Source organism: Salvelinus fontinalis, chromosome 36, assembly GCF_029448725.1.
Source record: "Salvelinus fontinalis isolate EN_2023a chromosome 36, ASM2944872v1, whole genome shotgun sequence".
NCBI classification, from domain to species: Eukaryota; Metazoa; Chordata; class Actinopteri; order Salmoniformes; family Salmonidae; genus Salvelinus; species Salvelinus fontinalis.
In genome coordinates, this window is record NC_074700.1 from 2,018,589 (window position 1) to 2,031,206 (window position 12,618).

Here is a 12,618-nt window from a genome sequence, read left to right on the forward strand (position 1 = left end):
CATGACCAGACCAGACCTCTTACAAAGGTTTCCTAGGGGTGTATAAAGGTTCATGGCAGAAAACAAGTGTACGTATAGAAATGATTATATAAACTATGTTACATCGATGTTGACACTTCTAGAAGTTAAAAAATAGACACTCAACAGTCTATATGCTGCCTTTCAACCCCTATACCCATTACCCACATGGCCTTATAACCGCACCTCTATTGCCAAGGTCCTCGGCACATCATATTCCTGATAAGCAACAATGATGAAAATTAATTCTCATTGCATATTCAAAAAAAGCAGTTGTGGAATGATTTGCCTGTCACTTTCATTAAATATTTTCCACGGACAACTAGCCTAGATAGCAGATAGACGGTCTGCCTCTATGTGTTAAACATGCTGCATGCCAATATGACTCAGGGGTAGGCCTATATCCAACATAATAAATGCAGGTAAAGTAACATATGTAATAGCAATTTATATACTGTATATATAATCCATATATTGGTAAGCTATGTTGATATACACGTAGTCCTATGTATTATAATATATAGCCTAGCTATGCCTAGCCTATAGGCCTATAATAAACATGGATATGTGAAGGTCAGTCTGCCAAAATGCTACATTCTCATCACTTTTGATGATTCTTTTCTCATTACTGAGACATTCACTAAGTACTAACGTTGATCAGCCCAATCCACTGCTCATAACTAATATATCAACATTGTACTATGTGCCTAGGTCTCTGGTCAAAAGTAGTGCACTTTCAAGGGAATAGGGTGGCATCTGGAAAGAAATGATCCAGTACCTTTATCCATTGAACTAACAGTCTTCCAGTAGAAAGACAGAAGCAAACAACTGACCTTTAATTCTCAGATAAAATGTCAAATGAAGAACCGTATATGTTAACCTGTGCGCCTTTTCTAATAGTGCGCCGGTGTTTTATTTCAGGACCACGGACAGCTACTGTTAGCTAGTGCGGCAGAAATGCAGGGTATGCCGTGGTGAGTTCAGAACCACGGCAGTGGAGACTGGAGAGCGTCACGAACAAAAACGAAGACCACAAGATGATTTTTGCCTACTGTAAACATTGGCGTTTCAAATCACGATATGAATCTGATTTTCAACCATCTGACCTACACTGTCTGATTCATATAGCCTGATTTTGTTCTTTATTATATCAACTGATTGCTTCTGTATGGGGTGCTTTGGCTGAAAGACCAAAACGTTTGATCTGGAGAAAAATAGACTATTAAACTTGCAAATGAACTGTCTTTAGTAAATATAATTGCATCTACTCCATAAGATAATCAGCTATGTGCATTGTGTTATAGAAATAGGCATAGACTAAATGTAAAAAAAACAGAGTGAAATTAAACGTATATATTTAATAACATAGTAAAATGAATCAATGCAAACATAAAAGACAAAAATACTCAACTTCTGACTACTTTAATACACATAAGTGAATTTATCACAATACTTTTGGTCCCCTAAAATGGGGGAGCTATGTACAAAACGTGCTGTAATTTCTAGATATGGATGAAAATACACTCAAATTAAAGCTGATAGTCTGCACTTTAACCTCATAGTCATTGTATCATTTCAAATACAAAGTTCTGGAGTACAGAGACAAAACAACAAAAAATAAGTCACTGTTAGAATACTTTTGTAGCTCATTTTATATGAAGAATATCTAAATGCATATTCTCATGAAACTGATTGAGATCAAATGGTTGGCATGCTGATGCTCCATGAATGTTTCAATGGTAAACCATGGTGAATTTGGCCAGACATTTATGATTGACAGTGATACATGTGACGGGAGAGTGAGGAATACATTTGTGCATAAGGTAGGTTAAACTGGAGAAACGCGGTCCTCGGCCTTGATCCATTCATCGTCCCATTTCTTGCCACTGTAAGACAAGAAAGAAAACGTAAGGAATGTCATGTTTTTAAACAGAAATAGAAAATAAATCATTCAATATGTAATCGTGAGCAAGGGTTGCACCTATTCCTTTCAAAGGGTTTTATGATTTTTGGTTAAAACTAATCTCACGTTGGTCAAGTGCCTTCTTCTCTCAAATGTAATATTTCAACTACATAAAGTACCTTGCAAAAGTATTCATACCCCTTGGATTTCGCCACATTTTATTGTGTTACAACGTTGGATTGAAATTGATTTAATTTATCATTTTTTTGTCAACAAGCAACTCAAAATGGTGTACTCTAATGTCAAAGTGGAAGAACATTTAGATTTTTTTATAAAGGCATGCCTAAATTAGTTCACAAGTTAAATTTGGCTTAACAAATCACATCATATGTTATATGGACTCAATAGGGGTTAACATTATTTTTGAATAACTACCCATACCTCTGTACCCCATACATAGAACATCTGTAAGGTCCCTCAGTCAGGTATTGCATTTCAAGCACAGATTCAACTACAAAGACCAGGGAGCTTTTCGAAAACCTCATAAAGAAGGGCAGTGATTGGTAGATGGATAACAATAACAAATCAGACATTGCATATCTCTTTAAGCATGATCAAGCTAATAATTATGGTGTGGATTATGTAAACCACCCAGAAACATCAAAGATAGTCGTCCTTCTGAACTGAGCTGCAGGACATGAATGCAACTGCTCAGGGGTGTTACCATGAAGACATTGGTGATGTTACATTTAGAAGCTGTCATGGTAGAAAAACTGAGGATGGATCGACATCATTGTAGTAACGCCACAATAGTGACTTTAATTACAGTGAAGAGAAGAATACAAATATACAGAAGAGAAAAAAAAATAGAATCATGCATCTTGTAAAAAAACTGCAAATGTCACGTTCTGACCTTAGTTTTTTTGTTATTTCTTTGTTTTAGTATGGTCAGGGCGTGAGTTGGGTGGGTTATCTATGTTTGTTTTTCTATGTTGGGTTTTTCGTTTGGCTTGATATGGTTCTCAATCAGAGACAGGTGTTAGTCGTTGTCTCTGATTGGGAACCATATTTAGGGAGCCTGTTTTCTATTGTGTTTTGTGCGTGGTTGTCTTCCATGTCTGTGTGTTCCACACGGAACTGTTTTGGTTTTAGTTTGTTCACTTTATTGTTTTGTATTTCAGTGTTCAGTTTTGTTCCATTAAATATTCATCGTGAACACTTCCCACGCTGCACTTTGGTCCTCCTCTCTTTCTCCCAACGAAGATCGTTACAGAACCACCCATCAACAACGGACCAAGCAGCGTGGTAACGGGCAGCAGCAGCGGCCGAAATCTGGAGAGGAATGGACATGGGAGGATATTCTAGACAGCAAGGGATGTTACACATGGGAGAAGATTCTGGCTGGAAGGGATCGCTTTCCACGGGAACAGGTGGAGGCAGCCAGGAGAACAGAGGCAATAGAAAAAGGGAACCGGCGTTTCGAAGGAACACGGCTGGCTAGGAAGCCCGAGAGGCAGCCCCAAAAATGTTTTGGGGGGAGGCACACGGGGAGTGTGGCTAAGCCAGGTAGGAGACCTGAGCCAACTCCCCGTGCTTACCTTGGAGATAGAGGGACCGGGCAGGCACCGTGTTATGCCGTGAGGCGCACGGTGTCCCCGGTGAGCAGGCATAGCCCGGTGCGGTACATAGCAGCGCCTCGTATCGGCCGGGCTAGAGTGGGCATCGAGCCAGGTGCCATGAAGCCGGCTCAACGCATCTGGTCTGTTGACGTGGCCCGTTGACGTATTATTGGCAACATACACAATGGGCGTTAATACGATTTCAATGGGGTTTCCCCATCTCCTCAAAAGTATATCCGCCGTTGCAAATGTCAGATTCCTCTCTGAGGCACATCAATCTGCAGGTTGAACTTGGTGAGATTGTAGACTCCTAAATGAATTGTGCAGTTTTAGGCGATTAAACAAGTAACTAGCTACTTCACATGCTGATATTATCTTTGGTATTATTGTGTGTAGCTACGTTTGCTAGCCAGCCAGCCCATAAAGAGAGCATTGGGACGGCAGGTAGCCTAGTGGTTAGAGCATTGGACTAGTAACTGAAAGGTTGCAAGATCGAATCCCCGAGCTGACAAGGATGAAATCTGTCGTTCTGCCCCTGAACAAGGCAGTTAACACACTGTTCCTAGGCTGTAATTGAGAACAAGAATTTGTTCTGAACTGACTTGCCTAGTTAAATAAAAAAATAAAAATGTATTTGTAGTCTACATTAGATGCCAAATATTTCTACAATTATTATGATGGCAAAATCCAACATTTGTTCACAAAAAAACTATAAGAATGAGTGGTCTTGGGTGAATTTTTCATTTAAGTCAAAACTGTAACTAGGCCACTCAAGAATAACTGGTAATCAACTCCAGTGTATATTTGGCCTTGTATCTTAGGTTATTCTCCTGCTGACAGATGAATTTGTCTCCCAGTGTCTGTTGGAAAGCAGACTGAACCAGGTTCTCCTCTAGGATTTTGCCTGAGCTTAGCTATAATTCTGTTTATGTTGATCCTACAAGCATACCTATAGCATGATGCAGCCACCACCATGCTTGAAAATTTGACGAGTGGTACTCGGTGATATGTTGTGTTGGATTGGCCCCAAACATAAGGCTTTGTATTCTTTGCCACATGTTTTGCAGTATTACTTGAGTGCCTTATTGAAAACAGGATGCATGTTTTGGAATATTTGTATTCTGTTGTCTTCTTTTCACTGTCATTTACAGTGCATTCGGAAAGTATTCAGACCCCTTGACTTTTTCACATTTTGTAACGTTACAGCCCAATTCTAAAATGTATTAAATAAATACAAATCCTTGTCTATCCATACACAATACCACATGACGAAAGATACTTTTTTGTTGAAGACATTTTTGCTACTTTATAACAAAAGGTAAAACAGAAATATTTTATTTACATAAGTATTCCGACCCTTTAATATGAGACTCAAAATTCCATTAATCATCCTTGAGATGTTGCTACAACTTGATTGGAGTCCACCAGTGGTCAATTCTATTGTTTGGACATAATTTGGAAAGGCACACACCTGTCTACATAGGGTCCCACAGTTGACAGTGCATGTCAGAGCAAAAACCAAGCAATGAGGTAAAAGGAATTGTCCGTAGAGCTCCGAGACAGGATTGCGTTGAGGCACAGATCTGGGGAAGGGTACCAAAAAACGTCTGCAGCATTGAAGGTCCCCAAGAACACAGTGGCCTCCATCATTCTTAAATGAAATAAGTTTGGAACCACCAAGACTCTTCATAGAACTGTCTGCCCGGCAAACTGAGCAAACGGGGGCGAGGGCCTTAGACCAAGAACCCGATGGTCACTCCGACTGAGCTCCAGAGTTCCTCTTTGGAGATGGGAGAACCTTCCAGATGGACAACCATCTCTGCAGCACTCCACCAATCAGGACTTTATGGTAGAGTGGCCAGACAGAAGCCACTCCTCAGTAAAAGGCAGCCCGCTTTGAGTTTGCCAAAAGGCACCTAAAGGACTCTCAGACCATGAGAAACAAGATTCTCTGGTCTGATGAAACCAAGATTGAATGCTTTGGCCTGAATGTGAAGCATCAAGTCTGGAGGAAACCTGGCACCATCCCTACAGTGAAGCATGTTGGTGGCAGCATCATGCTGTGGGGATGTTTTTCAGTGGTAGGGACTGGGAGACTATTCAGGATAGAGGGAAAGATGAATGGAGCAAAGTACAGAGAGATCCTTGATGAAAACCTGCTCCAGAGCGCTCAGGACCTCAGCCTGGGGGCGAAGGTTCACCTTCTAACAGGACATCAACCCTAAGCTCACAGCCAAGACAATGGAGCAGTGGCTTCAGGACAAGTCTCAGAATGTCCTTGAGGGCCCAGCCAGAGCCCAGACTTGAACCCGAACGAACATCTCTGGTGTCGTGACTTTACTTTCATTAATCTGATGACTGTTATTTATTTAATCCATTAACTATGTTTAATTGTTACCTGATTAAATTAATCAGGTAACAATTAACTCATTAGGATTTTGGGCACCACGGAAGAAGTTGTTTAGAGAGTTACCATCTCCCAAATTAAACTCTATAAGTCTTTGCCTATTTCATTGATAAACAGTCATCTTATTAATCATTACCTCATATCAAATCATCATCATTCTGACCAGTCATAACCTAGGATCTAACCAGCCTTGCTCATTATTCAGTACTAAACAATTTGGTTTAATTATGTAGCTAGCTAACTAAATAATAACACAGAATACACACACACACTTACATGAGACAAAGGTCCCTGGTGGATGGACAAAATATGGCGGTTTATACACAACAAATGAAGAGGGGTGGGGAAAAGAGAGAGATAGAGAAAAAGTGACACTTATTGTGGAGACATTGTATAACTATTCTCCCATTTGGAGTAAAAAATCATTTACGTGTGAAATGCCTTCATTCGTCGTTATCTCATCTCTTTCAGAACCAAGCCATCTTGGAAAGGGTTTTGGTGGGGTCTCCTGTGGATGTAAGGCTCTGATTGTCCACAAGAGGTCACAATGTTCTTCTTAGTTATCTGGTCTCCATGGGTGTTCATTCCTCAGTGATTGTCTGAGATGAGCTTCTCTCTCCACCTCTGGTAGATATTCAAAGTTCCAAATCACTTTACACGTGCAGCTGCAGACTGGCGGTGTCCTGGTCTGGTAGGTGAGTTCATTTTCTTCACCTCATGTTGAGGTTGAAAGTTTCAACCATTTCAAACGTGTAGCTCTCCGCTTCATGTTTCCTGGTCTAAAGGTTGATTTCTCTTCCAAACCTTTATGCACTCTTGGTCAAAAGGGATGTTCCGTCGTGCTGACAAGCTCGCTGACCTCACTCGGGTTCGTGGCTACTTAATGTGCAAAGGATATCAAAAACTATTATGATATATTGCAAGTTCATACTTCCCTTTTTATTTATTTATTTTATTTTACCGTTATTTTACCAGGTAAGTTGACTGAGAACACGTTCTCATTTGCAGCAACGACCTGGGGAATAGTTACAGGGGAGAGGAGGGGGATGAATGAGCCAATTGTAAACTGGGGATTATTAGGTGACCATGATGGTTTGAGGATCAGATTGGGAATTTAGCCAGGACACCGGGGTTAACACCCCTACTCTTACGATAAGTGCCATGGGATCTTTAATGACCTCAGAGAGTCAGGACACCCGTTTAACGTCCCATCCGAAATGGCACCCTATACAGGACAGTGTCCCCAATCACTGCCCTGGGGCATTGGGATATTTTTTTTTAGACCAGAGGAAAGAGTGCCTCCTACTGGCCCTCCAACACCACTTCCAGCAGCATCTGGTCTCCCATCCAGGGACTGACCAGGACCAGCCCTGCTTAGCTTCAGAAGCAAGCCAGCAGTGGTATGCAGGGTGGTATGCTGCTGGCAATCCTTTTAGGATATGAAGGGGACTGCATACTCTCATAAAGGAGTAGAGGTGGCCCTGAACGCGTGGCAAAAGGAATTTTACAATTCGCATGCACGGAAGCAGAGTTAGGATAACATTGTTTTACAGGTTATGCTCTATGTGAGAAACTTGGGTGTGTCAAACTAAATGAACTGCTGCGGGCAGCTAGAATAGCTCTGTGGCTTGTCCACCCCACCCTCCCCCAATGACCCCATTCAAAAATGTCTATGTGACCCAGAGGCCACAATATGTCAAAAGCATGTTGAAATCACTACTAGTAGTAAGTTCAGTTCACCAGTTCACCCCGCTCCTCCGCTCTCTCCACTGGCTTCCAGTTGAAGCTCGCATCCGCTACAAGACCATGGTGCTTGCCTACGGAGCTGTGAGGGGAACGGCACCTCCGTACCTTCAGGCTCTGATCAGGCCCTACACCCAAACAAGGGCACTGCGTTCATCCACCTCTGGCCTGCTCGCCTCCCTACCTCTGAGGAAGTACAGTTCCCGCTCAGCCCAGTCAAAACTGTTCGCTGCTCTGGCACCCCAATGGTGGAACAAACTCCCTTACGACGCCAGGTCAGCGGAGTCAATCACCACCTTCCGGAGACACCTGAAACCCCACCTCTTTAAGGAATACCTAGGATAGGATAAAGTAATCCTTCTAACCCCCCCCCCCTTAAAAGAGTTAGATGCACTATTGTAAAGTGGTTGTTCCACTGGATATCATAAGGTGAATGCACCAATTTGTAAGTCGCTCTGGATAAGAGCGTCTGCTAAATGACTTAAATGTAATGTAAATGTAGTAAGGTTTATTTCCAGGCACACTTGTTTGCACGTTCGCTGCGTTCAGACCGAGCAAGCTATGGTCAAGTGGGGCACCTCGTTGAATTCGGAGTGGCCTAGTGATGCCATTTGTTTGCCATTCAGTGTTGATTTCAGCCTGTCCATTTGGTTATAGCAAATCCCTGCTTATATACAGTGCATTTGGAGGGTATTCAGACCCCTTAACATTTTCCACCCCATAATGACAAAACAAAAGCAGGTTTTAGAAAATTTTGGAAATTTCTTTAAAAAGAAAAATGGAAATATCACATTCACATAAATATTCAGATCCTTTACTCAGAACTTTGTTGAAACACCTTTGGCAGCGATTACAGCATTGAGTCTTCTTGGGTTTGACACTACAAGCTTGGCACACCTGTATTTGGCGAGTTTCTCCCATTCTTCTCTGCAGATCCTCTCAAGCTCTCTCAGGTTGGATGGGGAGCGTCGCTGCACAGCTATTTTCAGGTCTCCAGAGATGTTCGATCGGGTTCAAGTCCGGGCTCTGGTTGGGCCACTCAAGGACATTAAAAGACTTGTCCCGAAGCCACTCCTGTGTTGTCTTGGCTGTGTGCTTAGGGTCGTTGTTCTGTTTAAAGGTGAGCCTTCGCCCCAATCTGAGGTCCTGAACGCTCTGGAGCAGGTTTTCATCAAGGATCTCGCTGTATTTTGCTCCATTCATCTTTCCCTCAATCATGCCTAGTCTCCCAATCCCTGCTACTGAAAAACATCCCCATAGCATGCTGCCACCATCATGCTTCACCGTAGGGATTGTGTCAGGTTTCCTCCAGACGTGATGCTTGGCATTCAAGGCCAAAGAGTTCAGTCTTGGTTTCTTCAGACCAGAGAATCTTGTTTCTCATGGTCTGAGAGTCCTTTGGGAGCCTTTTGGCAAACACCAAGCGGGCTGGCGTGCCATTTAACTGATTAGTGGTTTCCGTCTGGCCACTCAACCATAAAGGCCTGATAGGTGGAGTGCTGCAGAGATGGTTGTCTTTCTGGAAGGTTCTCCCTTCACAGAGATCTGTCAGAGTGACCATCGGGTTCTTGGTCACCTCCCTGACCAAGGCCCTTCTCCCCCGATTGCTCAGTTTGGCCAGGCGGCAAACTCTAGGAAGAGTCTTGGTGGTTCCAAACTTCTTTCATTAAGAATGATGGAGGCCACTGTGTTCTTGGGGACCTTCAATGCTGCAGAAATGTGTTGGTACCCTTCTCCAGATCTGTGCCTCGACACAATCCTGTCTCGGAGCTCTACAGACAATTCCTTCGACCTCATGGTTTGGTTTTTGTGCTGACATGCACTGTCAACTGTGGGACAGACATGTGTGTGCCTTTCCAAATCATGTCCAATCAATTGAATTGACCACAGTTGTAAAAAGTTGTAGAAACATCTCAAAGATGATCAATGGAAACAGCATGCAGCTGAGCTTAATTTCGATAATCATAGCAAATGGTCTGAATACTTATGTAAATAAGGTATTTCTGTGTTTAAATTTGAATAAATTTGCAAACATTTCTAAAAACCTGTTTTCGCTTTGTCGTTATGGGGTATTGTGTGTAGATTGATGAGAAAAAATATAATTTAACTGACTCGCTACAAATGAAGAGCCAGTGATAATTGAAGACACTTCAGAATTGGACTACTTGATAACCACCCACAACTATAAAGGCTTCAAAGCAGGTCGCCACCTGTACTGTGAAATCTCCAGCTCTCCGACGGTTGTGTGGCATCTAGCTTTATCTGAAGCTTCAATAGACATCAGTGCACATGCACACTATCTATTCCTTGGAAAGAGAGCTTTGTACAACAGACGAGTCATATAATCAATTCTCAAAGCTGTACCAGCCCATTTGATTCATTTACACACTTGATCTCACATAAATAATTTTATTTGGGGCTTTCCAATCTGAAAAGCCATTTCCTTGAGTCAAGTCATTCATTGTTATGACCGAACAAACACAGTAATGATTTATTTAAGTGATAAGATTTCATTTGAGTTATTCTGCCTGTTCTGTGTTATGCGTTGTTCCATTCCTAATAACAATTTGGTATAATGTCAGTAATAATCACATACCTCCACAACAAAAACTGAAAGTGAAGTTTCAGTACACTCATTCAATCATTAAGGAATTCGGACCAGGATTGTTTTGTTTAATACTTAATTTCAGTCTGCATCATTGACTGAAATGAAATATATGTTAGGCCAGAAAGTCAACATTGTGTGAGCAAGTGTCGCTTATTTACACATAAAAAGTTGTAAAGTAAATATGGTCAAAGTGTGTGTCTTCATCACTGTGCTTTCTGTTTCTCCCACTGTTCTGGTGTCAGCGTCTTCTGTTCAAAGGCGTGGATCTCTTTTAGCTCTTCAGCCAAGCAGGTGTTCACCATCCTGACAAACCAAAAATCAGAAACAAGAGTAAACTACAGTCTACTCCACATATCCATTCAAAGTTAGCTCATAACCCATATCAGCTCTACCTGCCCACTGTGCCTACCTGTGTCTCGCCAGCAGTGGTTTCCCCTCAAACTGGGGAGACACTATTAGAACTTTGAAGCTGGCAGCACATCTGTTAGGGGATGTGTCTTCAACTTCCTGTGGAAATAAAGCCGGTAGAACAGGTCATTGGTGGGGTGTGTCACACCATAGCTCAGGAGTGGCCAATTCACCTCCCGGGTGTGAATGGTTTTGCTCCAGTCCTGTACTAACACGCGAGACTCAACTAAGGTTCTGATCATGAGCAATTGATTAGTAGAATCAGACAAGAGCAGAGCTAGAACAAAAGCCTGCACACCCAGTAGCTCTCCAGTAGAAGTGTAAATGTACAAATACAAAATGACCCAAATCAGCCCAATTCTGTTACACGAATAGTTTTTTCACCAATCAATAACAGCATAGGGCAATTTTAGATATTTTTTAACACCTTTTTTCTCCCCAATTTCGTGGTATCCAATTGATAGTTACAGTCTTGTCCCATCGCTGCAACTCCCGTACGGACTCAGGAGAGGCGAAGGTCGAGAGCCGTGTGTCCTGCGAAACACAACCCAACCAAGCCGCACTGCTTCTTGACACAATGCCCGCTTAACCCGGAAACCGCACCAATGTGTCAGAGGAAACACCGTACATCTGGCGACCACGTCAGCTTGCCAAACCCTCTCCTAACCCGGACGACGCCCCATGGGTCTCCCAGTCACGGCCAGCTGTGTCACAGCCTGGGATCAAACCCGGGTCTGTAGTGACGCCTTAGACCACTGCGCCACTCAGGAGGCCCACGCACATTGATTTTAACAAACAATTGGTCCCCCCAAAAATGCACCCCTCCGTTGAATTTCAAAATCCCAATGTGGCCCGAGCCAAAAAGTTTGCCCACCCTGGCAGGGGGGTATACTACAAAGCAGGATCAATGAGTTAGCCTGCTAACTTGCCAAAATATTCTAAAATAACTTTTTATTCTTAGAAATATAAGCTTGAAAAGGGCATGTTCTAATGGTCCAACAACCAAAACCAAATATCTAAGTTTCTTAATTAAGCAGAAAATCTATATTTATTTCTGGTTGTTTATCAAAGTTAGCTGGCTAACTCATTGATCCTGCTTTGTTGTATAACACCCAGATCTTTTCACATCAGATTTTCAGAGGTGATCTGATTAGTCAAAAGACCAATTAGTCCAAAAAATATCAGAATTGAACTCATTGTGTAAACGCAGCCTATGATGCGCAACATCCATGTTCATTCATTGGGGAATAGGGATACATACCACATGCACCGCTCCGATCTCCTTGATAAGTTTGTCACGGATGTGATCTGTTGTAACAGACATACTTTTGGAAACAATACTTTTGTTGTCTCTTTATGATCCAAAACGTTACGGTAGGTTATTTTGTTAAACAAGATGACGAAGGGAAAGGGAGGGTCCATTACCATGTATGTATTGAGAGGCGGACTTAGATACTCAGGAAATGTAAAAGTATCCAATCGCAACTATGGAGTCAGAACTTTTAACTAACCAGATACTACTAGGGCGGGAAGAAAATTTTTACACAAATGAGCGCTAGAATTGGACCATCTCGGAATGACCAATCAATTGGGAGATGTGGGGGTCCTTATTTTATGATCTTGTTTAATTTCTTGCCTGAATAAATATATTATATAATAAATAGTTTGTAAATTTACCTTCTCACGTGACCCAAGATACACAATTGTGGGATTTTTCGCTTAAATTCACATTTTGAAATGTATAAAATGTTAGTATAATGTGTGCTTTAAACTATGTTGTGTCAGGCATTAGCTTGAACCTCTATTCATTTGAAAACACAGCAAACGTTTTGTTAAAACAAAGATGATCTATTATATTGAGAAGATAATCGAGTGACCGCTCTAACAGTGGAAATACATGTCCTCCATGATG

The 12,618-nt window shown here is 42.0% G+C and overlaps 1 protein-coding gene across 1 annotated transcript; it reads right to left on the reverse strand.

The window, feature by feature from the left end:
- Window positions 1–10,085: 10,085 nt before the first annotated feature.
- On the reverse strand, window positions 10,086–12,155 carry LOC129835788 (bolA-like protein 2). The gene is made up of 3 exons (XM_055901568.1): window positions 11,968–12,155; window positions 10,708–10,805; window positions 10,086–10,601 (listed from the first exon to the last, which is right to left on the reverse strand). Exons 1-3 carry the CDS (start codon window positions 12,028–12,030, stop codon window positions 10,502–10,504), a joined length of 261 nt encoding a protein of 86 aa, XP_055757543.1. The 5' UTR covers window positions 12,031–12,155; the 3' UTR covers window positions 10,086–10,501.
- Window positions 12,156–12,618: the final 463 nt, after the last annotated feature.